Source organism: Somniosus microcephalus, chromosome 3 (assembly GCF_052327205.1).
Source record: "Somniosus microcephalus isolate GS21.2 chromosome 3, FLI_Smic_1.0, whole genome shotgun sequence".
Classification (NCBI taxonomy): Eukaryota; Metazoa; Chordata; class Chondrichthyes; order Squaliformes; family Somniosidae; genus Somniosus; species Somniosus microcephalus.
This window is the reverse complement of record NC_140989.1, coordinates 348931189-348958978: the sequence shown is the minus strand read 5'-3', so window position 1 is coordinate 348958978 and position 27790 is coordinate 348931189. Positions and strand designations below refer to the sequence as shown.

General features: G+C 42.2%; 1 protein-coding gene across 8 annotated transcripts in view; it reads right to left on the bottom strand.

Moving 5' to 3' along the window:
* Positions 1-27790, bottom strand: part of tgfbr3 (transforming growth factor, beta receptor III) — a 245155-nt gene that overhangs the window by 156525 nt on the left and 60840 nt on the right. For all 8 annotated transcript variants that reach the window (XM_085983358.1, XM_085983360.1, XM_085983357.1 and 5 more), the window contains one exon: positions 20770-20990. In XM_085983358.1, coding sequence (XP_085839484.1) covers positions 20770-20990 — 221 coding nt within the window. The remainder of the gene's footprint in view (positions 1-20769; positions 20991-27790) is intronic.

Genomic DNA, 27790 nt, shown 5'->3' with positions numbered 1-27790 from the left:
ATCAATGGGTCCATTAAGCTTTCCTCATTAGTTAAGTCACTAAAAGCTTTATTAGTAAATAGCTTGCATGAGTGGACACAGACTTTCAGGGCATTTGCTCATCCATTTCAGTAGATTTGCCTACAACTTTTAACAGTTACAACACTTACACCAATGATAAAAGGTACCTTCAAAGCCCACTCATCCAGAGCAGCAGCAGACATGACAACAATCGAAAAGGTGCCACTTTCCTGAAAAATATGCTAACCAAATATTGTTTGTGGAGCAAGAACCTTAAGTGCCGATGATCATTTTTGTCACAATGTAGTCACATATAAGTGATACAATGATACATTCCAACATGATTTACATTACCGATTGTGAGATGATGAAACAAAGTTTGTTTTTTAAACCAATCATATTCTGTACTACTAAACATTTGAAATGTAAATAAATTAGAAAAGCCAACATTACCACTGTTAGAACTGCAATTCCTCTATTGCTCTTAATTCAAATGATCTGATTTTCCAGCACTAAGTTTGCACGTTGCTGTGTTGTTTACATTGCTTAATTCAAATTATTGTACAATTCATCTTTTGGTCCAAAAAACAACTTGAAATCATCAGTGGATTTTTAAACTTTTAAAAAAACTTTATCAGGTGTCATGTACCTGATTCAATCAATACAGATATGCATTGAGGGCGATACCCAAGCTATACATCGTTGAGCCCGAGAAGATAGTTGGCTGTGGCTGAGGAAAGGTGGACACACTGCCTGGTGTTTCCCTAGTTCTATGCAGAGTCTCTATATCATCCATTTGGATCAGCATACATCCCCACAAGTGCTTTATCCATATATTTGTTTTGGATATGGATGCACTTTGTTTAGGAATTAGCATGCCTTGTAAGAATTTTGTATGTTTCAATGAGATCACCTCTCATTCTTCTAAACTCTAGAGAATATAGACCTAGTCTACTCAATCTCTCCTCATAGGACAATCCCCCCACCCCAGGAACCAGTCTGGTAAACCTTTGTTGCACTCTCTCTATGGCAAGTATATCCTTCCTTAGGTAAGGAGACCAAAACTGTACACAATACTCCAGGTGTGGTCTCACCAGGGCCCTATATAATTGCAGTAAGACTCTTATACTCAAATCCTCTTTTAAAAAAAGGCCAACATACCATTTGCTTGCTGTACCTGCATGTTAACTTTCAGTGATGCATGTACAAGGACACCCAGGTCCCTCTGAACACCAACATTTCCCAATCTCTCACCATTTAAAAAATACTCTGCTTTTTATTTTTCCTACCAAAGTGGATAACTTCACATTTCTCCACATTAAATTCCATTTGCCATGTTCTTGCCCACTCACTTAGCCTGTCTATATCCCCTTGACGCCTCCTTGCATCCTCCTCACAACTTACATTCCCACCCACCTTTGTATCATCAGCAAACTTGGAAATATATATTCTGAAGAAGGATCATCAACCTGAAACATTAACTCTGTTTCTCTCTCTACAGATGCTGCCTGACCTGCTGAGTATTTGCAGTATTTTCTGTTTTTATTGCAGATTTCCATCATCCGCAGTATTTTGCTTTTGGATATATTACATTTGGTCCCCTCATCCAAATCATTGATGGAGATTGCGAATAGCTGAGGCCCAAGCACTGATACTTGCAGTACCCCACTAATTACAGCCTGCCAACCCGAAAATGACCCAAAGTCTCCAAAGTCCTTGAACATGTTGTCGCCTCCCAAATCTGTGTCCATCTTTCCCGCAATTCCATGTTTGAATCCTCCAATCAGGTTTCCACCCTTGCCACAGTACCGAAATGTCAAATGACATCCTTTGTGACTGTGACAAAGGTAAACTATCCCCCCTCGTCCTTCCTAACTTGTCTGCAGCCTTTGACACGGTTCACCACTCCATCCTTCTCCAATGCCTTTCCACTGTTGTCCAGCTGGGTGGGACTGCACTCACCTGGTTCCATTCTTATCTATCTAATCGTAACCAGAGAATCGCCTGTAACGGCTTCTCTTCCCGCTCCCGCATAGTTACCTCTGGTGTCCTCCAATGATCTATCCTTGGCCTCCTCCTATTTCTCATCTACATGTTGCTACTTGGCAACATCATCCGAAAACACAGCATCAGTTTCCACATGTACGCTGATGACACCCAGCTCTACCTCACTACCACTTCTCTCAACCCCTCCACCGTCTCTAAATTGTCAGACTGCTTGTTCGACACACAGTTCTCGATGAGCAGAAATTTTCTCCAATTAAATATTGGGAAGACCGAAGCCATTGTTTTCGGTCCCCGCCACAAACTCTGTTCCCTAGCCACTGACCCCGTCTCTCTCCCTAACATCTGTCTGAGGCTGAACCACACTGTTCGCAACCTTGGTGTCATATTCGAGCCTGAAATGAGCTTCCGACCACATAGCCGCAGCATAACAAAGACCGCCTATTTCCACCTTCGTAACATCACCTGTCTCCGCCCTTGCCTCAGCTCATCCGCTGCTGAAACTCTCATCCATGCCTTTGTTATCTCTAGACTTGACTATTCCAACGCACTCCTGGCTGGCCTCCCACATTCTACCCTATGTAAACTTGAGGTCACCCAAAACTCGGCTGCCCGTGTCCTAACTCGCACCATCACCCCTGTGCTCGCTGACCTACATTGACTCTCAGTTAAGCAGCGCCTCGATTTCAAAATTCTCATCCTTGTTTTCAAATCCCTCTATGGCCTCGCCCCTCCCTATTTCTGTAATCTCCTCCAGCCCCACAACCGCCCCACCCACCCCCACCCCGAGATATCTGCGCTCCTCTAATTCTGCCCTCCTGAGCATCCCGGATTATAAATCGCTCAACCATTGGTGGCCATGCCTTCTGTTGCCTAGGCCCTAAGCTCTGGAATTCCCTGCCTAAACCTCTCCACCTCGCTATCTCTCTTTCCTCCTTTAAGACGCTCCTTAAAACCTACCTCTTTGACCCACCCTAATTTCTCCTTATGTGGCTTGGTGTCAAATTTTTTTGTCTTATAATACTCCTGTGCCATGGGACGTTTTACTATGTTAAAGGCGCTATACAAATACAAGTTGTTGTTGCTGTTCGTTTGCCATTTGTTCGCCCAATAGCATTGTCTATCTAAATTATTCTATAATAAAGCTTTTGCTACCACCTCTGTTCCAACCAGTTGCCATGTTTTGGTATTGTCAGTATGTGTGACAAGCTTACATTTAGTCTGAACATCTAAGCCATTCATATGGATTAGAAGCAACATGCTGTGTAGGAGAGGAAACAGTATTTGTATTGCCTGAGAAATTTAACAACACCAGTGTAATGATTGAAGTATGCAGAAGGTACCAGACAAGCTGAAACTTGTTATCCAGCATCACCACATTCTTGGGTTACGTTACTGATAAAATTCAGTTATATGATATGGGAGGCCTGACAGGAAAAAACACAGATCTGCACATAACTGGAGTGGCATCGGGCGGCTCTATGTCACAAACAAACCTGGAATTTAGGAGGAAATTACAAAAAAGGTGGCTTTTCACTGTTTTAATTCTGCTAACTACTGCCTCATGAAGATAAACAGGAAAATGTATTTACCACAGGAAGCTTTGTTTTGAACCTTCATGCATTTGGTCCACAGGCATATAAAAAAGAGATTTCTGGGATGTCAATCAAGCATGGGTGTGTCCTGTTGCAGGTCAGAGGTCAAATTAAGTATTCTAGATCCAGTTTGCATAGACATAAGTCTAAAAGCACCATGCTGCCTTGGGATCCAACATTATTCAACACTAATCCAGGAATCTCATTCAGAGGTTCTACAAGTATAAACTGTGGGAAATAGACATATTTTAATGGTACAGGGTTAGGGTTGCCATATGTCTAGTTTTAATCTGACCAGCGTGTCAGCTGTGGCTCAGTTGGTAGCACCCCTGCCTCTGAGTCATAAGGTTGTGGGTTCAAGTCCCACTCCAGAGACTTGAACACAAAAATCTAGGCTGACTAAGGGAGTGCTGCACTGTCGGAGGTGCCATATTTCAGATGAGATGGTAAACCGAGGCGCCGTCTGCTCTCTCAGGTGGACACAAAAAATCCCTTGGCACTATTTTGAAGAGGAGCAGGGGAGGTATCCCCGGTGATCTGGCCAAGATTTATCTGTCAATCAGCATAACAAAAGCAGATCATCTGGTCATAATCACAGTGCAGTTTGTGGGAGCTTGGTGAGCGCAAATTGGCTGTCGTGTTTCCTACATTACAACAGTGAATACACTTCAAAAGTACTTCATTGGCTGTAAAGCGATTTGGGTCGTGAAAGGTGCTTTTTAGTGTGGTTTTTTTTTCAGTGAACTATTCACAAATTTCCAAAATATGGAAGAGATACCTGTGTAAAGGTCGGAATTTTAATCTTGGGGGGGGGGGGGGGGGGGGCGGGAAGGGGGGGGGGCTAGAAAGCAATAAAAAAAAACGTGAGAATGGGTTTCCTGCAGGCCCTGCAGAATTTGAACGGCAAGGCCCGATTAGCATTTGAAAGCTCCGTTTCCCGCCCACAGCCAGCAAGATGGAGAGGCTGGCTGGCTGGCTATCGAGCATGTAGGGGAAGATCGGAAGCGGGGGGATATCTGATCGCGGGGGGGGGGGGGAGGCAGGGACTCTGGATCCAGTAAGTAAGTGTAAAGGCACGTACTTCCTGGATCCAGCAGTCCTTGCCTCCCTTTAGCTGGCGGGTTCAAGGCCCGTGAAATCTGACCAGCCATAGTTAAATTTGAAACGGTGGATCAACCCGAGGCATGCCAGCCTCATTATAATATTTCAATGGGCGACCCCTCTCCTGGGAACAGGTTGACTGACCGCCCCCCATCCCGCCTCTGTTAAAACTGCAAGTGGGTGGGTTGGAGGTGCTTGGGGTCAGGATTCAGTTGTTTTTTTACCTATTTAACCTCCCACCTGACCCCAACCCACCTGTTTCTAGAAGTCCCTTTTACTAATACTTCTGTATCTTATAATGTGTAGGAATAGTTATTAGGTAGGGAGTTCCAGGATTTTGACACACGACGATGAAGGATCGGCGATATACTTCCAAGTCAGGATGGTGTGTAACTTGGAAGGGAACTTGGGAGGTGGTGGTGTTCCCATGCGCCTGCTGCCCTTGTCCTTCTAGGTGGAAGAGGCCGTGGGTTTGGGAGGAGCTGAAGAAGCCTTGGCGAGTTGCTGCAATGCATCTTGTAGATGGTACACACTGCAGCAACGGTACGCCGGTGGTGAAAGGAGTGAATGTTTAAGGTGGTGGATGGGGTGTCAATCAAGCGGGCTGCTTTGTCCTGGATGGCGTCGAGCTTCTTGACTGTTGTTGGAGCTGCACTCATCCAGGCAAGTGGAGAGTATGCCATCACACTCCTTACTTGTGCCTTGCAGATGGTGGAAAGGCTTTGGGGAGTCAGGATGTGAGACACTCGCCGCAGAATACATAGCCTCTGACTTGCTCTTGTTGCCACAGTATTTATGTGGCTGGTCCAGTTAAGTTTCTGGTCAATGCTGACCCCTAGGATGTTGATGGTGGGGGATTCGGCGTTGGTAATGCCGTTGAATGTCAAGGGGCGGTGGTTAGACTCTCGCTTGTTGGAGATAGTCATTGCCTGGCACTTCTGTGGCGTGAATGTTACCTGCTACTTATCAGCCCAAGCCTGAACGTCATCCAGGTCTTGTTGCATGCGGGCATGGACTGCTTCATTATCTGAGGAGTTGTGAATGGCGCTGTGCAGTCATCAGCGAACATCCCCATTTCTGACCTTATGATGGAGGGAAGGTCATTGATGAAGCAGCTGAAGATGGTTGGGCCTAGGACACTGCCCTGAGGAACTCCTGCAGCAATGTCCTGGGGCTGTGATGATTGACCTTCAACCACCACAACCATCTATCTTTGTGCTAGATATGACTTCAGCCAGTAGAGAATTTTCCCCCCCGATTCCCATTGACTTCAGTTTTACTAGGGCTCCTTGATGCCACACTCGGTCAAATGCTGCCTTGATGTCAAGGCAGTCACTCTCACCTCACCTCTGGAATTCAGCTCCTTTGTCCATATTTGGACCAAGGCTGTAATGAGGTAGGGAGCCGAGTGATCTTGGCAGAACCTAAACTGGGCATCAGTGAGCAGGTCAGTAAGTGCCGCTTGATAGCACTGTTGACGACACCTTCCATCACTTTGCCGATGATTGAGAGTAGACTGATGCAGCGGTAATTGGCTGGATTGGGTTTATCCTGCTTTTTCTGGACAGGACATACCTGGGCAGTTTTCCACATTGTCGGATAGATGCCAGTGTTGTAGCGGTACTGGAACAGCTTGGCTAGAGGCACGGCTAGTTCTGGAGCACGAGTCTTCAGCACGACAACCGGGATGTTGTCGGGGCCCATAGCCTTTGCTGTATCCAGTGCACTCAGCCGTTTCTTGATATCACGTGGAGTGAATCGAATTGGCTGAAGACTGGCTTCTGTGATGGTGGGGACCTCAGAAGGAGGCCGATATGGATCATCCACTCTGCACTTCTGGCTGAAGATGGTTGCAAACGCTTCAGCCTTGTCTTTTGCACTCACGTGGTGGGCTCCACCATCATGGAGGATGGGGATATTCATGGAGCCTCCTCCTCCCATTAGTTGTCTAATGGTCCACCGCCATTCACGACTGGATGTGGCAGGACTGCAGAGCTTTCATCTGATCCGTTGATTGTGGGATAACATAAGAAATAAGAGCAGGAATAGGCCACTTGGCCCCTCGAGCCTGCTCCACCATTCAATAAGATGATGGCTGATCTTGGGCTCAAAGCCACTTCCCTGCCCGTTCCCAATAACCCTTCACTCCCTTATCTTGCAAAAATCTATCTATCTCCACCTTAAATGTATTTAACGACCTAGCCTCTACGGCTCTCTGGGGCAGAGAATTCCACAGATTTACGACCCTCAGAAGAAATTCCTCCTCATCTCAGTTCTAAAAGGGCGACCCTTTATTCTGAAACTATGCCCCCGAGTTCTAGATTTCCCCACGAGGGGAAACATCCTCTCTGCATCTACCTTGTCGAGGCCGCTCAGTATCTTATATATTTCAATAAGATCACCTCTCATTCTTCTAAATTCCAATGAGTATAGGCCCAACCTGCTCAACCTTTCTTCATAAGTCAACCCCCCATCTCTGGAATTAACCTAGTGAATCGTCTCTGAACTGCCTCCAATGCAAATATATCCTTCCTTAAATAAGGAGACCAAAACTGTACGCAGTACTCAAGGTGTGGTCTCACCAATACCCTGTACAGTTGTAGCAGGACTTCCCTGCTTTTATACTCCAACCCCCTTGCAATAAAGGCCAACATGCCATTTGCCTTTTTGATTACTTGCTGTACCTGCATGCTAACATTTTGTGTTTCATGCACAAGGGCCCTTAGGATCGCTTAGCCCGTCTATAGCATGCTGCGTCCACTTTTTAGCATGCATGTAGTCCTGTGTTGCAGCTTCCCCAGGTTGGCACCTCATTTTTAGGTATGCCTGGTGCTGCTCCTGGCATGCTCTTCTACACTCCTTATTGAACCAGGGTTTGTCCCCTGGCTTGATGGTAATGGTAGAGTGAGGGATATGCCGGGCCATGAGGTTACAGATTGTGGTGGAATACAATTCTGCTGCTGCTGATGGCTCACAGCGCCTCATGGATGCCCAGTTTTGAGCTGTTAGATCTGTTCTGAATCTGTCCCATTGAGCACAGTGGTAGTGCCACACAACACGATGGAGGGTGTCCTCAGTGTGAAGACGGGACTTTGTCTCCACAATGACTGTGCGGTGGTCACTGCTACCAATACTGTCATGGACAGATGCATCTGCGACAGGTAGATTGGTGAGGACGAGGTCCAGTAAGTTTTCCCCCCCGTGTTGGTTCTCTCACCACCTGTCGCAGGCCCAGACTGGCAGCTATGTCCTTCAGGACTTGGCCAGTTCGGTCAGTAGTGGTGCTACCAAGCCATTCTTGGTGATGGACATTGAAGTCCCCCACTCGGAGTACATTCTGTGCCCTTACTACTCTCAGTGCTTCTTCCAAGTGGTGTTCAACATGGAGGAGTACTGATTCATCAGCTGAGGGAGGGTGGTAGGTGGTAATCAGCAGGAGGTTTCCTTGCCCATGCTTGACCTGAAGCCATGAGGCTGCATGGGGTCCGGAGTCAATGTTGAGGACTCCTCGGGCCACTCCTTCCCAACTGTATACCACTTTGCCACCACCCCTGCCGGTGGGACAGGACATACCCAGGGATGGTGATGGAGGAGTTTGGGACATTGGCTGTATATAACGCAAGTGTATCTTTCCTCACATAAGGAGACCAAAACTGTGCACAGTACTCCAGGTGTGGTCTCACCAAAGCCCTGTACAATTGTAGCAAGACTTCCTTACTCTTGTACTCCAATCCCCTTGCAATAAAGGCCAACATTCCATTTGCCTTCCTAATTGCTTGCTGTACCTGCATGCTAACTCTGTCTTTCCTGTACGAGGACACCTAAGTCTCTCTGAACGCCAACATTTAACAGTTTCTCACCATTTAAAAAATATTCTGTTTTTCTAGTCTTCCTACCAAAGTGAATAGAGGCATAAGAGTTATGCTAAACCTTTATAAAACACTGATTAAGCTTCAGCTGGAGTATCGTGCCCAATTCTGGGCACCACACTTTAGGAAGGATATCAAGGCCCTGGAAAGGGTGCAGAGGAGATTTACTAAAATGATACGAGGGATGAGGGACTTAGTTATGTGGAGAGACGAGAGAAGCTGGGATTGTTCTCCTTACAGCAGAGATGGTCATGGGGAGATTTAATAGAAGTGTTCAAAATTATGAAGGGTTTTGATAGAGTAAATAAGGAGAAACTGTTTCCACTGGTAGGAGGCTTGGTAACCAGAGGACACAGATTTAAGATAATTGGCAAAAGAACCAGAGGGGAGATGGGGAGAATTTTTTTTAAGCAGCAAGTTATTATGGTCTGAAATTGACAGCCTGAAAGGGTGGTGGAAGCAGATTCAATAGTAACTTTCAAAGGGAAATTGGATATATACTTAAAAAGTAACTATCTGCAGGGCTATGGAGAACGAGCAGGGGCATGGGACTAATTGGATAGCTCTTTCAAAGAGCTGATACAAGCCTGATGGGCCGAATAACATCCTTCTGCGTTGTATGATTTAACCTGTGTTTTTGTTCTACTGTCAGTTCACCTTGAAGTAGCATTCCAAAACACCTATTCTGTATGACGTAGTAACTTATATAATTGTTGGTTGCTTCCTTTCAAAGTTCAATAGACCAAGTTTTCCCACTCTTTCCTTATGACTCTGCTCTGAATCTAGGGATCATTCTTGTTCTAGGACATGAAAGTCTCTCTCGTGTCTTGGTGTTCTACCAGCACTGGCACAAGGTATGCTCGAACCACTTTGGCTATTTACTTCAGCATCACAAGAGCATTGAGCCTAAGATGGAAAGCGCTTCATTGTCCAGCACGACCACCCCTCAACTAAATGCATTTGAGGAAAAAAGTGGTTGGCAAATCATGATGTAAATTGTTTCAACACAAATGCCAATGACGAGGAAGCACTGCTCCTACATCTCTTCTTTCCCAAACAAAATTAAGTTTGGCAAACACCTGTCCATGAAGACACTGCTTTTTAAAATTACAACAGCCTGACTGAGGTGTACAATAGAGGGCAAAGAAAGGAAGACTTGTAATATAGGTTTTCAAATTGAGATAATGGAGCTTAAAGGGGACACAAGGATATCAGATCTCTATTGTTCTCTCCAGTTGTTGACTTACCACACGACGTTTCCTCCAATATACAACAAAAAGTATTTTCTACAATATTTAATTCTTTCTTTTAATAGTACCACTTTCCTTTAGTAGCCGACATTTGCTTTCGGGAGTTAGGTCAAATGTGTCAATATTGGTAGGGGCTCCCAAAAGTGTGTCAATATTTGCAGCAGGTCCCCAACACAGAAACATTTGAAAATCTCTAGCTGATAGTACTGGGCAGAGTACATATATTTTGTGCTGCTCTAATTGTAATGTAATGTCCCACACTGCATGACAGGGACAATACTGATGAACAAAATGCAACTGAAACACTTCTATTAGGATGAAATTCATTTGGGTTTACATCTCTCCTGTTTTGAAAAACTTATCACTTCTCAGCAAATGCCTTGAGGATAAGTAACCCACATAACATCAGAAGAGAGTCTGACAAACACTGGTCACTTAGTAAAATGTAATCAAAACAGGTATTTCTATCCTGATAACTTTGTTGGGAAAAATAAACGTGAAGGGTAAAGGTAAACAAAAAGTTGAAAAGTACAGTTATGATGTTTCAGGGGTATTTACATTCCTTTAACAGGTGCAGAAGCCTTCCAGCACTCAACTCCTTGGAGACTGAGTAGATGTGCAGTCTCATGGGAAACAATACCAGGGTAGAGTGGCAGACAAGTGAAGCCATGTTGCTAGTGTTCTTGGCTTGTTTTTTTCCTTCTCATAAAAACAGAAATAGTACCAGCAAGTTCAAACTTTTAAACATTCTACAAACCAGTGTGCAAAAAGAAAAAAGCAACTTTTGCAAAGAAACGCTCACATTTGTATACAATATCATTTTTGAAATGTCTGAAAGCACTTCACATAATGAATTGCTTTCAGACATTGAAGTGCAGTGACCGTTGTGAGCAATTTTAAATATTGCAGTCAGCTCAGAAGCAGAGCAAGTGATTAACGCAGTTTTTAAAAAAAATTCCCTTACCCTCCATGTCACCCTTTTGTTTCCCATCTGGGGAAGTGTGGTTCACTCTACTGCGTAGTGTGTTACAGCTATGCAAACTAAAATTTGCCCTTTTCATAGCAAGTTTTTTTTTCTCCCACACAGCAATGTGCTCATCCGCTTAGCCTGACTCAAACTTGGTAGAATCGGGTTAGGGAGTGCAATAGCTGGATGCTATTTGGGATCAGGTCAACAGAAAGGAACCAGTTCAAGTTGGTGGCTGGTCATAAAGAGAGGCTGGGTCAGACTTCAGCATGTAGCCACACAGTAGGGATATTTGGGTTGGGTAGAGCAGAGAGGTTGAGTGGGTCATGAGAAAAAAATGTAATTAGGGAGAACTGCTAAAATTCTTTTTTTTCCCCCAAAAACAAATAAAAAGTAGAAAATAAAATCTGACCACGTGTTCTTATGGGGGTGAGGAATCACATGATAAGAAACACCACTGGAGCTACAATATTACAGGTAGTGCAATGGATCAATATGGCAGACAGGCACAAAACTAACTATTACCACTTCTTCCTACCATCCTGGGTGAGACTTTGGATGTCCAACTTTTCTACAGATAAAAAAAACATTTACAAAATTAAAAATGAAAGTCAGGCAATGCTTGCTGCTGCCAACCTATGTTGAAAGAGGACTTAGCCTCAGGATTTGCCTACTTATAGCAATTACACCTTGTGGCTTTAAAGGGAAAGGCTGTCTTAAACAAAGTAGTACCTCAGTAGCCGAATACTACGTTGCTATGATGCGGTTCTTAAAAAATAGAATATTCTTAGACTTGCTATGAACACCATCATAGAATATCTGACAGTATAGATACACATCAAGGGAACCGGTCAGGCAAGGATAGTTTGCACAAGATAAAAATTGAGGATTGTTTATTGAATAACTTGCAAATGCTTCAGGTTGCTTGGTCCCATAAACCAATTCCCGATAATATTATTCGTAGAACACAGCTGTTTAGTAATGTTATATTTACAGGGTTTACAAGAGTAAGAAAACCTAGGAGAACTTTCAACTTGAAATACTCTTCCTGTGCTTTTCTCCTCCTTTAAAGTCAACCTTTAACTATAAAATGTACTTCGGCAGTCCCCTAGGGAAGTGGTATTTCAGGTTGACATTTACACCTCTTATGTTTCAGTCAATGGCCACATCTAACAAAAAAAAGCCCAACCATCTCAGCTAATCTTCAACGGCATCACCATTCTGAGTCCTCCATCATCAACTTGGTGGTCACTGTTGAACAGAAGCTTAACTGGACCACTTATATCACCATAGCTAGAAGAAAAGCAAAGGCTGGGTACTTGAACAAGTGGCTCAACTCCTGACCCCTCAAAGTTTCTCTCCATGGTCTACAAGGCTAAAGTTAGGAGTATGACAGAATACTCACCATTTGCCTAGTTGGGTGCACCTGCAACAGTACTCAAGGAGCTCAAAAACTACGCAGGACAGAGTGGTCCGCTTGATTGGTACTGTCCCACTGGGCTCAATGTCCAGTCCCCTCCATCGCTGTTGTGCTTTTTACTATCTACAGGATGAACAAGAGCAATTTCCCAAGCTGGCTTGAACGCATCTCCATCTCCCATAAGCCCTACCACCAAGGAGGACAAAAGCAGCAACATCCTGGGAACACCATCACCTGCTAATTCCCCTCCAAGTTACACGTCATCCTGACCTGCATATATTGCTGTTCCTTCATGGTCACTGGGTGAATATCTTGGAATTGCCTACCTGACACCATTGTGGGAGTACCATCACCACAAGGACTGCAGAAGTTCAAGGAAAAGGCCCACCACCACCTTCTCATGCCAAACAGACCCAGAGAACAAATAAAAAAGTGACTCACAAGGGGCAGTGGACCATACTAGAGTATAAGGTGCATCGAGAGCTCATCTGGGCTGCATGGTCACTATTTTTTAATTGGCAAAGGCTCCGGAGTTCAACCTCCCCCCACCCCGCTGAACAGTCTACTCAATAAAAGGGAAGAACGCTACAATGGACAGACACACATCTTTAAGTTTATTGTTTGTAATAACTGACACCCCTCCCAGTCACTGCCCTGCGCTCTCCAAGTTTTGCCTTGGTATTAGTAAATACAACAACTGCAGCAACTTGTATTTATATAGCGTTTTTAATGTAGTAAAATGTCCCAAGGCACTTCACAGGAGTATTATAAGACAAAAAAATTAACACTGAGCCACATAAGCAGAAATTAGGGCAGGTGGCCAAAAGCTTGGTCAAAGAGGTAGGTTTTAAGGAGCATCTTAAAAGGAGGAGAGAGAGGTAGAGAGGTTTAGGCAGGGAATTCCAGAGCTTAGGGCCTAGGCAGCTGAAGGCACGGCCACCAATGGTTCAGCAATTAAAATCAGGGATGCTCAAGAGGCCGGACTTAGAGGAGCACAGATATCTCAGGGGGTTGTGGGGCTGGAGGAGATTACAGAAATAGGGAGGGGCGAGGCCTTGGAGGGATTTGAAAACAAGGATGAGAATTTTAAAATCAAGGCGTTGCTTAACCAGGAGTCAATGTAGGTCAGCAAGCACAGGGGTGATGGGTGAACGGGACATGGTGCGAGTTGGGACACGGGCAGCCGAGTTTTGGATGACCTCAAGTTTCCGGAGGATAGAATGTGGGAGGCCAGCCAGGAGTGCATTGGAATAGTCAAGTCTAGAGGGTTTCAGCAGCAAATGAGCTGAGGCGGGGCAGAGACAGACGATGTTACGGAGGTGGAAATAGGCTGTCTTAGTTATGGCGCGGAAATGCGGTCAGAAGCTCATTTCAGGGTCAAATATGACACCAAGATTGCGAACCGTCTTGTTCAGTCTCAGACTAATGTTAGGGAGAGGGATGGAGTTGGTGGCTAGGGAGCAGAGTTTGTGGCGGGGACAATGGCTTCATTCTTCCCAATATTTAATTGGAGAAAATTTCTGCTGATCCAGGACTGGATGTCGAAATATATAGAATGATGATGGAGCTCAGCTATAGTAATCTGGGATGTTATGATTAAGGTTATCCACCAGGTGGTGCTGTAGCCAATTCTGCTGCTAAGGTCAGAGGTTTGCTTTCTGTCAAGGTCAGCAAAGATGCAATGCCTGGAAGCAGGCCTGCCTGGTTGTCTCGCAGTCATTCAATAAAGTACTCGTCTTAATCCTCATACCTCGCCTCTTCGAGTTCCTTGTCTCACTACATGGTTTTATCACATCGGCTGATCAATTTTACACTTGCTTAAGCTGCAGTTATATTGAATCTAATGATCTCAGCTCAGGATTTTTATAGAGACCTGACACCCAAGTTCTATTACCATTACCATTTACATCAACAGAAATGTGGCAACATAATTACAGCCTAATATAAATTTGCTATTAGAAATATAGCAGCAGTTTGTTCTGCACTTAGAAGTTAGCTTGCCATCAAACAGATCGGTGGACTTTTTCTTTAAAAAAGTTGTTTTTATGTTTAAGTATTTGACAGACTTCTTTACAATTTGTTTAACTATTTACATAATTGTTTGTATTTTGACATTATCACACTCTCAGTGACTTAGTTAACCTAAATTCTGCTACTTTTGTCATCAGTTAGGGAGGCTCCAATTACACAAAAGGCAAAAACAAAACTGTAAATGTTATTTTTCAACTTCTTTGGTAGTAATGAAATCCATCTTGTTTACAGCACAATAGGTTTCAATAGATGATGACGTAATAAAACGCACTACGCACTTGGTTTGAGCATAAAGCAAGGCTTTAATCAACTTGTTTCAGAACATGGAGGTCTAGTTGTACTTCACTAGTTCCTTGTCTTACAAAATGTCCCTGGAAAGCTGGGGCCCACGCCCGAGTATTTATACGCCTGGGACGGCGCCACCAGCTAGCCATCCAGCGTTATTTCATAAGTAGTTTCTTGATGATGATGAGATTTATAACAGATGACAGATACAGAAAAAAATGCCTGCTGTTTTCCTTGCATCAGTCTCTTTACAACAACCATCTTAGAGGAGAAAATATCCATGGGATATGCAACATTTGGGAGTACTTGTCACCTCGTTACAGGAGGGGCAAACAAGATTTGACATTGGAGCCTGTAAGTTTTTATCTCACCCTGGATTCCAAGTTCGTTTGGGTTTCGGACCAAGCTCGGAGGTGGATCTTGGCTAAATCGACCCCCATGTTCAGTGTGTAATTTCTAAAGTAGAGTTAGCATTCAGTGGAATTAAACATCCTCTTTGAATATTAAACAAAGCATTCCACTTTGGGTTTAACTTTTAATCCACTTCAACCATAACAAAAATTGGAAGTTTATGCAGATGTAAAATAAGTATGCAAATGTTGCTAAGTAGTGTGACCACACTGGCAGCCCTGTAACTTAGATAAGCACAGTCTGCAACAAGAAATGCTTTAAAAAGATTCAAAATTCTGAATTATACTTTGTTAAAAATGTCTTTGGAATGTAAGCATTATTAGTAATGGATGCTATCTTTGGGGCAGGCAGGAGTTCATTCAACTGGCAAATCTGCATCACTGGTCTGCATCATTCAATTGCCAGCTACAATAGTTCAAGTTTTGTATTTGCCTTGTGTTCCTATCAACATAAACTTTTCTGAATTTGGGAATTATGACTGTTCATTTACACATATCAATCCCAAATTAGCTTTAGCCCTTTTGTACATCTGTAATAATCACATAGGTTTTCTGGTTTATCACGTGCAAATGTATGTATTAGGGAAGCAAGTAGAACTACTATGAACTAAAAAATTCTCAGATGCTTTTAAACCTTTATACCTTCTGACATTGCTCATTTACACAGATACCTCATTTAAGCTCAGATCTGACGCTGGATTAAGCGTGCTGAGCACTATCTCCTGTTGATGAAACAGGTGGAACAAACACGGCAGCCACCAGCCAATCCCCTCCCCACAACTGTCCCACTCGCCCTAATGGTTTATGTGACACTTATCACAAGTTAGGCTCCTCTTACCATGTATAAGCGCTGTTTAAAAAAAAAGTTGGAGAATATTTTAAAAACTGTACAAAGATATAGAACACATATTTAGAGCATGACTAAGCAACACTTTTTTAAAATATATTGTATAGTGAGAAAATATGTTGGACTGGAGACATTTAGCACTAAATCTGATAGGAAGAAGGGCAGAAAAGTTACAGGAAGTAGCCATTTATACCAAAATCCAAGTTATGGTGTTTATCAATGTTCAGAATGGTAGGAACTGCACTTGTAGTCCATTGGAGCCCAGACAGGCAATGTTTTTGTATGATGAATGGACCAAATTAGTGCTGCAGGTAGAAGCTAAGTCATCTACTTTTTTGTTCTGAACAAAGGAACAAAGATCAATTGTTATGTAATGTTGCAAGTACATTCTGCAGTCAAGAAACATCCTCACGAGCAACATTTCCAAATCCTGCATCAGTAACTTGAAAAGTGAACTGAACTTGCAAAGTGAATTAATAACTACGCCATAGCTCATTAACATAGTATTCGTATGTTTTAACTCTCTCAAGAGGAATGGTGTCAATTACTAAGCAAGTTACATTATGTAAAAGGAAAACAGCATTTTAACAGTGCTTATGTCTGAATTCAGATCCAGACATTCCATATCATTTTTATGTAAAAATGAATACAAGTAATTTAAATGTGTCCAAAATTAAGTACATTTATGGGCATAAAACAGCTGGTCAAGAGAGAAACTGGATGTAAATCTAATGTTTAAGTCAATAGGATAGCTATTTAGAGCATTGTTGATGTTAAAGATAAGAGTTGTGATACTTTGTTTACCACTCAAACCTTAAAGCAAAATCTGATCTCCATACTTTTGTTTACAATCCTCTGCTCTGTCCAGTTGCCAACATCCAGCTCCACAGTTTCCTGTTCATTCTAAGGGCAGGAACACCAGCCATTTCAAACTATGTTATTATTACAATGGTGGAATAAAGGCAGCAGACAAGTGACGCCAAGTATCACAATATGTTACAATGAAGAAGAGAACCGTGTTACAAAGTGGCACTGTCAAATCTTGAATACAATGGACAGCTTAATTTATCAACTTTGTTTGGCTATATATAAAATCAGAAGGACTAAATATATGTCCTGCTAAATTTAGAAGAGAAAACAATTTCAATTATGTTCAAGACCATTTAAAATGACAGCAAATATATTTGGACTATGCAGCAATCAGTCACTAATAAAACCAATACAGAATTCAGGAGAAACTTCTTTGCCCAGAGAGTGGTTACAATGTGGAACTCGCTACCATAATGAGTAGTTGAGGCAAATAGCATAGATGAATTTAAGGGGATGCTAGATAAGTATATGAAGGAGAAAGGATTCGAAAGATATACTGATGGGGTTAGATGAAGTAAAGTGGGAGGAGGCTCATGCGCAGCATAAACACTGGCACAGATCAGTTGGGCTGAATGGCCTGTTTCTGTGCTGTAAATTCTGTGTATGTACTGCGGATTTTGCTGAAATGCATCAAAATAATTTTATATTTTCCAGTTGCTAATACTGTACTAGCTAAAATTCTCATTCAAGGAAAATCTCTGAAGTTGTCAAACATTGGACAAGCTTCTATATATAGGATGTATTAGTGAAAGTACTATTATATTATTGCCAACTTAATACAGTCTATGAAACTACATAGTACTGAAGAAAAAAGACACAGGTTATTGCTTGCGTAGTTTTTATTACAATACAGTTTAAAAATATTCAAAAATGAGCCAACTTACTATCTGTCGCTTGTTCACTCAAGCCAAATTCTAATCATAATAAAATAAAGTATTCAGCATACTATCCCCACTATGCTTCACTCTTCACAGACTTGCTGCGGAAGGGAAAAAGATGGCTAAATCCCAAGTTATTGAATTTATCGCAAATCTATTTTTTTCAAATGTTCGCTACAACTTACCAATTTCACAAACAAATGCTATTTTGTAACAATTTGTGAACAAGTGAAACAAAAATAGATAATCTGCGCAAACATGGCTTATTTATTTTTTTTTTAAATTGTGTCTTGCAATCACTTACCTTTTGCAGATTGGTTCTACACAGGACAGAAAAAACACGATCGCACACTCAAAACTCCATGGGGTAGAAATTGGTCTTGGGCCGTAGCGCTAAACGGGCGGTATCGCCTCAGACAACTGTTATATGCCCTGCCCAATATTTAGTTCAATTGACTTCAATAGAACTGAATATCAGGAGGGAAGTATAACAGGCGGTCGGTACAATACCACCCGTTTTGCTCTACCGCCCAAATCGAATTTCCACCCCGATTTTTCTCCAAACCTTACTGCATGCCCCCTCCTAGTCACACTATAAGCTAACTAGTACGGACATCGAAAGAGAAAGCAAAACTGAGTGATAATGCTGTATCCTATTTTTGATTTTTTGAGTGAATTTCCAGAGTAAATATTTGGGGGGGGGGGGGGGGGGGGGGGGTATTACATTTAAGAGTTGTGTATTCACATATGTTTAAAAAGGGAATCATTTAGAACGTCAGCTTGCATGGGAAACAAAGTTGGGTGGTCAGCAGTTTCGTGGGAATGAGGAGGAGGTGGGTCTCATGGGCAACATGAGCTCAGAGAGGACATGAGGGGAGATAGGAGGGAAAGTCGAGAAAGAAGTGGTATCAGGGCCATGGGGAAGCCGTCGGGGAAGTTTGGTTTGGTGGAGAAGGCAGAAGGAGCAGAAGTAGCTGAATGGATGATCTCAATCTTAATCACAATGGGGTCGGTGAGCGCCTCGCACATTTTGTTGGAAGGAAGGTTGAAGAGAGCTAGGAAATGGGGTTTTAGGAGATGGTTGGTAATGGTAAAAAGAACCATGGGGTTCTTCTCCAGGATGATCCTGGGGAACTAAGCGGTTTTGGCATAGGAGAGCACGGCCTGTTAGGACTTGATGCAGCCAGATCTGGTGATGGATCGCTAAACCAGCTGTCAGAGTGGTTGAGCAGATTGACAGCTGCAGAAAGATCAAATGGAGGGACTAGGCTAGACAGTTGGGAGTTTGAAAGTGCAGTTTTAAGTAACTTGGTGCAGGGTTTTTACCACAGGCGGATGCAGAAGAAAGTGGGGTTGGAAGGGGTAGGAGGATATGTGTGGTGAGAGATACATAGTCGGAAACTGTGATTGAGAGTATGGGAGCAGAGAGCAAGATGACAAGATCGAAGGGGTGGCCACAGATAAGGGTAGGAGAAATTATATGGAGAGAGGGGTTAAGGGAGGATTGCAGAGCAGTGAAATCAGAGGAGAGAGGGCAAGGTGGAGTGAGATGGCGATTGAAATAACAGAGGAGGAGGAACTGCTCAGGGAGGAAAGGAGAGAAGGTCACAGCGAGAAACTTGGGGTGGTGTTTGGGGATGGTAGGGAATGAAGAATTAAATGAGTCTGATCATAACTGTTCCTCTGTATGTTTATTTACTGTAAAATAAAGTTGTACATGCCCTCATCTTAGTTAATGTTTTCTTGGTCTTCCTTTGAAAACAGAGGTGCATGGAATGACTGCAGTTCATATCACAAGGGGACACTATTGTTACACCCCTTGGTTATGCTATTGCCTAGTTGGTCATTGAGCAGTGCAGGCACATCACTAAAAACAAGATTCTCAGGCTGCTTACAGGAGTGACTAGCACCACTTAACCTGACAGAATAACTCAGGCAAGACCCTAAATTTCTAACATGGATATTATTCCTTCCTATTTAAAATTTCATCTAAATCCTTTTAAAGTGGTACAAATGGTGTCATGCTGAACAGCAAATTGGGCCCAATGTTTGTTTGGTACCAATTAAGGGAATATACCCCCATAATATTTTTAGCTTTCTTGACTCGGTTAATATTGTAAAGCATGGTGATTCTGTAAATAATTAAAGCTCATAAGTAATTTATTAGTCAATATATTTTTTACAAGTGTGGAGTCTCATTCCTTCAGGTTTTAATTGTTAAGAGATTTTTAAAATGTCAACTTTTAAATTATTTTTCTTTTACTTTTCCTTTGTTTCTTTTTTCTCTCTATTAATCCAATTTTTCTTTCCCTCTATTTAGTTCTCTTTCTGTACCTGATCCAACATTGAATTCACTTAATCACACTTCTTGCTCAGTCCTTGTGCTGTTCATTTCACAATCCTTCAATCTAATTGGCTAAGGAGATACGTTGTTGCTTTCCCTGTTCACTCAGATCCCAGGTGCTTGGTTTCCCTCACTGCGATCTTATCACCTTGCACGTTCAGCAACCTGCCAATCCAAAATTTTAAAAACCTAAATGTACGTGGGCAAGTTTAACTAACAGCAGATGCCCTGCCATAGCAAATTATGGCTCGTTATTAAAATGTCCAAAAACAATGTGTGGAGCATAAACGCCGGCATGGACTGGTTGGGCCGAATGGCCTGTTTCTGTGCTTAGGGCCTAGGCAGCTGAAGGCACGGCCACCAAAGGTGGAGCGATTAAAATCAGGAATGCGCAAGGGGTCAGAGTCAGAGGCGTGCAGAGATCTCGGAGAGTTGTCGGGCTGGAGGAGGTTACAGAGATAGAGAGGGGAGAGGCCATGGAGGGATTTGTAAACAAGGGTGAGAATTTTAAAATCAAGGTGTTGCCAGAGCGGGGAGCCAGTGTAGGCCAGCGGGTACACTGGTGGTGGGTGAATGGGGCTCGGTGCGACTAAGGACACAGGAAGCAGAGTTTTGGATGAGCTCAAGTTTGTGGAAGATGGGAGACCAGCCAGGTGAGCGTTGGAATAGTCAAGTCTAGAGGCAACAAAGGTTTCAACAGCAAATCAGCTGAGGAAGCTTATCTGACATCTAACATAAGCACACAAAAAGTTACTTTAGTGGTAACCACATCCTTCTTAGTAAATTTATTTACAAACCGAAACTGGGGCAGATCTTTCAATTGATTCGAATGAAAAAAAGGTGCTACTTTAGACACTTTCATTTTTCCTTCAGTGATACTGTCAATGTTATAATTTACCTCATCGTGATGGTTGGTGTCTACTCCGGTACTTCTTCCTTTGTCATGGTGGTTTGGATCCGTTCCAGTACTTTTTAAATTGATAATGTGCACCTCTCGAGAGAGACCAGTTGTTCCTCCACTTGCACAGCCCGACGACACAGTAAAGCTCTCCAGCAAAGTTTTAACTGGATGGGATTCACCTACTGGTGCAACTACACAGTCACTTCCTGCCAGAGGACCTGCAAACAATATCATAAAAACAAGTTTACTAAGAAAAATAACTACAAAAAAATTATTTTCTTCTAATTGTGAACAGCTAATTGCCCTGTCAACATGCACATGTATGAGCATGCACAGCTTTCACCCCTCCCCCACCAGTTTAAACTGCTGAGTTTAGAAGAATGAGAGGGGATCTCATTGAAACTTATAAAATTCTAACAGGACTAGACAGACTAGATGCAGGAAGGGTGTTCCCGATGGCGGGGGAGTCCAGAACCAGGGGTCACAGTCTAAGGATAAGGGGTAAGCCATTTAGGACTGAGATGAGGAGGAATTTCTTCACCCAGAGAGTGGTGAACCTGTGGAATTCTCTACCACAGAAGGCAGTTGAGGCCAATTCATTAAATATATTCAAGAAGGAGTTGGATATATTTTTTACGGCTAAGGGGATCAAGGGATATGGGGAGAAAGCAGGGACAGGGTACTGAATTTGGATGATCAGCCATGATCGCTTTGAATGGCAGAGCAGGCTCGAGGGGCCGAATGGCCTACTCCTGCTCCTACCTTCTATGTTTCTATGGTATAACTCAACACCTCCTGCTCACATGGCTGTACAGAATGAACCAGTGTCATCTTGGCACGACTAGTCCACCAAGGATATTAGAGAATCTACACAGAATCCAATTATCAAAATATACAATCACATTTAAAATAACTACAGTACTGTGATTATAAAGATCCACCTATATGCAAATCCTTATAGGTTCTTTCACCTAAATGCACAAAAGGTACAAGTTCAGGAATAATCAGATAACTTAAGTGCTGATAACTCAAAATATGCTGACATGAAGCATTAACATCTTGAGCTGAACATGTTCATACAGGCATCTAACAATAACTGACGTCCTAGAAAGTAAGGAGTTGCATTTTATACAACAGCATTTCAAGCAAAAAAGTTAAAGAATAATGGGAACTTAAGTAGCAGATTGATCTTGCACCTCTGGGTCCTGGCTTTGAAGTCAAAGTTATTCAGACAAGTTAAGTATCTTTTTATTGATGGCTGGGGAAAGAGACAACATTTGGACAGTTTCAGTCAAGTTCTAAGTGGGCAAGAATCCAAAAGGCAGTCCAGATTTCACACTCTGCCTTCGAGCACAAGAACTGATGTCAGAAATGTCACGCTCATTACATAGAAAGTGCTCATCTATGGTTGCAATGAGTGCATTTTGTTGGAGTAATGAAGATGTAGGAAGCAGAGCTTGATGTTGCATACATTATTTGTAACCTGAATGCACATAATGCAGTCACAAGATGAAAAGAGGGAGGGAAAAAGTTGAAATCTCCATCATGAATCTAGTTACCTAGTTTATATCATCTTCTTTCGTATGGTAGTAGCAAATCAGATGTCACTATCTAAGTCAGATATCCAGGTCAGAGCTTCCGGTGTAACAGCGTGGATAGCTTGTAGGTGCCTGCTAATTTCCTCGGAGGGCAGTGCTCAATGATGTGCTCCAGGGTCTGATTAGGAGCTCCACAGTTGCATGATGGGGATGCTTTAATCTTCCATCTATGGAGAAGGTGGCAGCATCTACCACGACCAGTTCTGAGGCAGTTGATGGTTGTCCACTATTTGCGAGGAAGGTTTGATCCTTCAGGTTGTACTGTGGGGTCCGCTATAAGGCACCCATTCCATGTGTCACAGTTCTTCCAAGCATTTCGCTATCAGTCATCAAGGCTGAGGGGAGATCGCTGAAGGGCTTCGGCGACGGTCCAAAATGGCCTTCTAGATTTGAGACGGGTTGGTGGCAGATTGTTCAAGTCGGCCTGGATCGGCATGTCTTTGCTGGTGTAGCGGTTGTATTCTCTGGAGACTGCATAATCGCGGCGTAGGTGTGGTAGTGCAATGTTTGCAAGCACGGGCAGCCAAGGTTTATATTTTTTTTTTACTTTTACATTTATATAGAATTTAACTTCTAAAAGTAAATTGTAAGTGCTATTTTGTTTTGGGGAGGGGAAAAAAAGCGATTCACAGTACTACAGTTACCTTTCAAAGTGCTCTTTATATTTGGGTAAGAAAGATATGTGAATGTAACATTCATTTTAATCAGCATCACGCTTCTTAGCGGCCTGCTCAAGTTTGCCCATGCCAGCGTTTGAGGACTAAAGAACAGGGAATCTGATTTCTTGACACAATTTGGTGTTAGTGCTTTGTCTTTCTTGACACCAGCCCAAGTCAAAAGGGTAGTATTAAACAGCTACATGTGCATTCTGTATTGAAATTTGATTTGGTAGTGAGACAACACGATAGCCTCACACCAGTTGCAGTGTAAATGCAGCTGATAAGACGCCTCCCAGAGATTCACATTTTAGAAATAACTCTTGCAGACCACTGTACCACTATTAACATGAATAAATTGAAAGTAGACTCTTTACAGCACAAAATGAGCCCATTCAGCCTATATGTCTGCGTTGGTTCAAGCTTGGGATCACCACTACTTCTGGATTTACTTCATCTTTCTTCCTTCCCTTTCTGGCCTTGGTGATCTGCTATCCTGTACACCTGGGAACATTATCTTGGTTTTACAATTGAAAAAATGATCCTCAAGCATGCCCAGCATTCCTCCTGAACTTACCAACAAGCAAGGGCTCCAGCAAGCTTCAATTATTCAGATCATAAAGCCATAACACCAATTTCCTATGGATGAAGCTCTGTCTTCCCTAACTTCAGTGGTATGAATAAGCTCGTACTGCTGTTAAATCCAATGATTATACTGCAGTACTTAGTACCCTGTAAAAGGGGCACAATTTAGAATAGCGTGTACTGCAAGAAAACTTACTAAAAAGGGAAAGAAGAGGAAAAGCTCCCCCAATTGCTTAGTACATAAGTTAACTATGTGATGTGCTCTATAAGAAACGTAGACCTGGAAGATTCTAAATTTCTCGATCCTGAATTAAATGACCTCAGCTGGAGCACCGATGGGGGCACAACAGGCTTTAGTGCCCTTAGGCTGCAGGCGGTGGGGCGTGGTGGAAATTATTCTGCAGATATAAAGTAAGGTCTTTGATGGCACCCATTATTAAACAGCCATCATCACCACAGACAACTTATTGAGTTTAATGTAGCACCTTTAATGTAGAAAAGCATCCCAAGGCATTTTACAGATGGGGATAAAATAAAATGAATTGATGTCAATCCATGGTGGGAGAGTTAGAAATGACCAAAAGCTTGATTGAAAAGATGGGTTGGAAGATGACTTTTAAAAGGTAAGTGAGAAAAGAGAGGGTGTTACAAACAGTTGGGCAGAGATGGATCGAGATAGGGTGAAGGGAGGAGAAAATACAGAAGGCCAGAGCTGGAGACCCAATGGATGTGGGAGAGGAAGCAAGGCTGGTGGAGGATTCAGAGGTGTGCTGGGGGAGTATTTTGAGGGATTTGAAGATGGGGGATGAGGATTTTGAATTCAACACTTTGGGAATCAGTGAACCAGTGAGATCAGTGAGGAAGTAATGGACAAGTGAGTCAACATTCTGTTCTAGGCTCACAGATCAAAAATAGTAACTTGATCAGACACTGGAGGGTGCTAGCATCTGTGGAACCACACACTATCATGATGCCCTTCAGGACAGAAAAGCGGGAAAAAATTATAACTATCAATTTCAGATGTAGAAGAGAATGCTGGATAAGTATAGACTACATCTGTAATTCCAGAATAATTCTTAAAAAGGAGAGCTTTTAATGCTAAATACTCTCTGCCCCTTGCAAGGTAAGATAAAAAACATTTTATTCTAAACAAATACTTCAAAGCCTGTAGTGATCATAATTAGGCCATTTTTGGAATATTGTCTACTGTTTTGGACATCCCAACTTCAAACTGACATTGACACCTTGCAGTGGATTCAAAGATTGATCCTAGGATTTGGAGCTGATAATTAGGAATAGAAATTTGTAGACCTAAGTTGGTATTTAGTGAAGCAAAGACTGAACGAGAGAGGGGGAAGAAGACACGATCCAGGTCTTTAATATGCTGAGAGGCATAGATGATATATTTGTAAGCAAAGCTATCTGACAGTGACAATTAATGAGCCTCAAAATGAGACAATATTAGAAGACTTTTATTTCCTGCATAGAGTAGGGAATCTGCTCATGACATCCCCATGGTGCTATAGAGTAGGGAATTTGTGGGACTGACGCCCACAAATCTAGCTGATGTTCTGTCAATTACAGGAAACTTTGTGCTATCCGGCACTGAAGGGACCGAGCTGTTGCCGTCCCATCAAAACTGCCGGACAAACCAGCGCTAATGTTAAAACATACGGAAGCTTTTGAGCTCCGTATCTAGCAACAAACCCTGTTGCTCAACAGCTTCTAAACAGTCGTCCATAGCTTGCAAGCGTCTCTGTAGCTAAGCAACAGCTTTAGCTAGACCTTGCAGAGCCTGACTGGTGAAAAAAAAGCAACGAAAAGAAAAAAAACTTACTGAACCGACTCCTGAATTTTGCCGGTGGCTCGAGCATTCCGGACAGTTAACCTCCGGATAAACCAAAGTTTCCTGTAACTCCTTCAAAAAAAAAAGGCCTGAATAAATATCTAATTGGAAATGCGATTGAAGATCATCAGGATAAGTATAGATAAGCAAATCAAATACTTCATAAGACATGTTAAGTATCTCTCCTGCTGGGCTGGGGAAGGTAGGCATCATATATGGAAAGGAACCCAGCTAGCATTGAATAGTGCAGCTATTGGATGGATATACTGTATATTCTGGAGTTTTGTTCAATTATTTTTGGGGCAGAAACGAGAGAGTGAGGGAGAGGAATCAGAGTTTTTGCACAGAACTTTAATTTTCTAAAGGCAATAGGAGAGGCACATGATAGGGTACACAACATGGTTCAAGGAATGAGTGGAATTAATGCACTGAATGGCCTTTTCTGGATCATTGTTTTCCTACTGTCTTGTGTAGAAGTAAAATAAAACTAAAGAAATGTAAATGATAGAGTATATTTGTACTTTAATTTGTTGTTGCCCTTAACATGGAGACCCCCCTCATACTGTGTCTCTATATACAACTGAAAATCACTGATCTACCAGCAAGTGGTTCTACTAGAAATCTGGGTGAGCAGCATCCAGGTCAAGGATGATTTTGAACTTTCTCCATTATTTCTCATTGCAATTCAAATCTACCTAAAATACTTACTTTAAAAAAAATTGAAACAAAGGTTAAATTCCTCTAATTGGTAATTGCTCCTGTGAGTCAATTGATTCTAATGTTCCCACATTACCTGGAAATCCAGCAGACTGGGAGAGCTATAAAGGGTGAGCTATAAAAAGCAACAAAGGGATACAAATAAAGTAATAAAAGGTGCAAAAAGGGAATATGAAAAAACTTGCAAGAGATACATCAAAGCGAACAGCAAAAACATGTATAAATATATTAAGAGAAAGGGAGGTGTAAAAAGGAATGTGGGCCCATTAAAGACGGATGCAGGCAAGACTATAATGGATAATAAGAAAATAGCAGACTTGTTAAATAAGTACTTTGTATTCATTTTCATAGTGGATGAAGAGGACAAAGTACCAATGGTATAACAGACCCTAAAAATAAGTGGGGAGAAATGTAGTTGATGTAATACAATTAAAAAAATAGAAATGGAGAAAATAATGGGACTCAGGATAGACAAATCTCCAGGACCTGATAGTTTTCACCCCAGGGTATTAAAAGAAATAGGTAAGGAAATTGCCCATGCATTAGTCATAATTATCAAAAGCTCTCTAGATTCAGGAATTATGCCTTTGGATTGGAAAATTGCAAATGTCACTCCATTATTTAAGAAGGGTGAAAGGGAGAAACCAGGCAAATACAGACTTATCAGTTTGACATCAGTTGAAGTTACCAAAATCTATCTTCAGAGACAGAGTTACTGAGCATTTGAACAAGTATTAGCTGATCAAAGATAGTCAGTACAGACTTGTGAACAGTAGGTCATGTGACTAATGCAGTTGAACTTTTTGAGCCGGTTGCTAGCATGGTGTATAGGGGGCTGGCTATGGCTGTTGTCTATATGGACTTCCAAAAGTCATTTGATAAGATTCCGCTCAAGATAAATAGCAAAAATCAGAGTGTGTGTAATTGGAGGTAACCTTGTGACATGGGTTGGTAATTGGTTGGGAGATAGGAGATAGAGAGTAGAGATAAAAGATTCGCTCTCTGGTTAGCGAAATGTAACACAGTTACAAAAATAAATGAAAGGGCTAATGGAATGTTGGCCTTTATCTCAAGACAGATTGGAATTCAAAACAAAGAATTAATGCTTCATTTGTACAGAGAATTACAGTTATGCCATTTAGCAGTGAAACCAAGAAGCATTTTTTCGCACAAAGGGTAGTGGAATCTGGAACTCGCTTCCCCAAAAGGCTGTGGATGCTGGGTCAATTGTAATTTTCAAGTCGAAGAGTGATAGATTTTTGTTAAGTAAGGGCATCAAGGGATATGGAATAAAGGCGGGTAAATGGAGTTGAGCTACAGATCAGCCATGATCTAACTGAATAATGGAACAGGCTTGAGGGGCTGAATGGCCTACTCCCGTTTCTATGTTACATTATATTTTAAATCTTACGGCAGTAGCTTTATCAATTCCACTGCATATTTTGGATCCAATCAAGGTTAGCTTACCAAATATTTACTGTAATAAAAATAATACATTTTTCTTTAAAGTCAGAGCAATTGTACTTCCATTTCCCTTTTCACATTCTCACTCCTGCTACATTTCCTCCTACAGCATGATTGTTTGCAAACATCAATTGTGTTTCTTAATCAGAAGG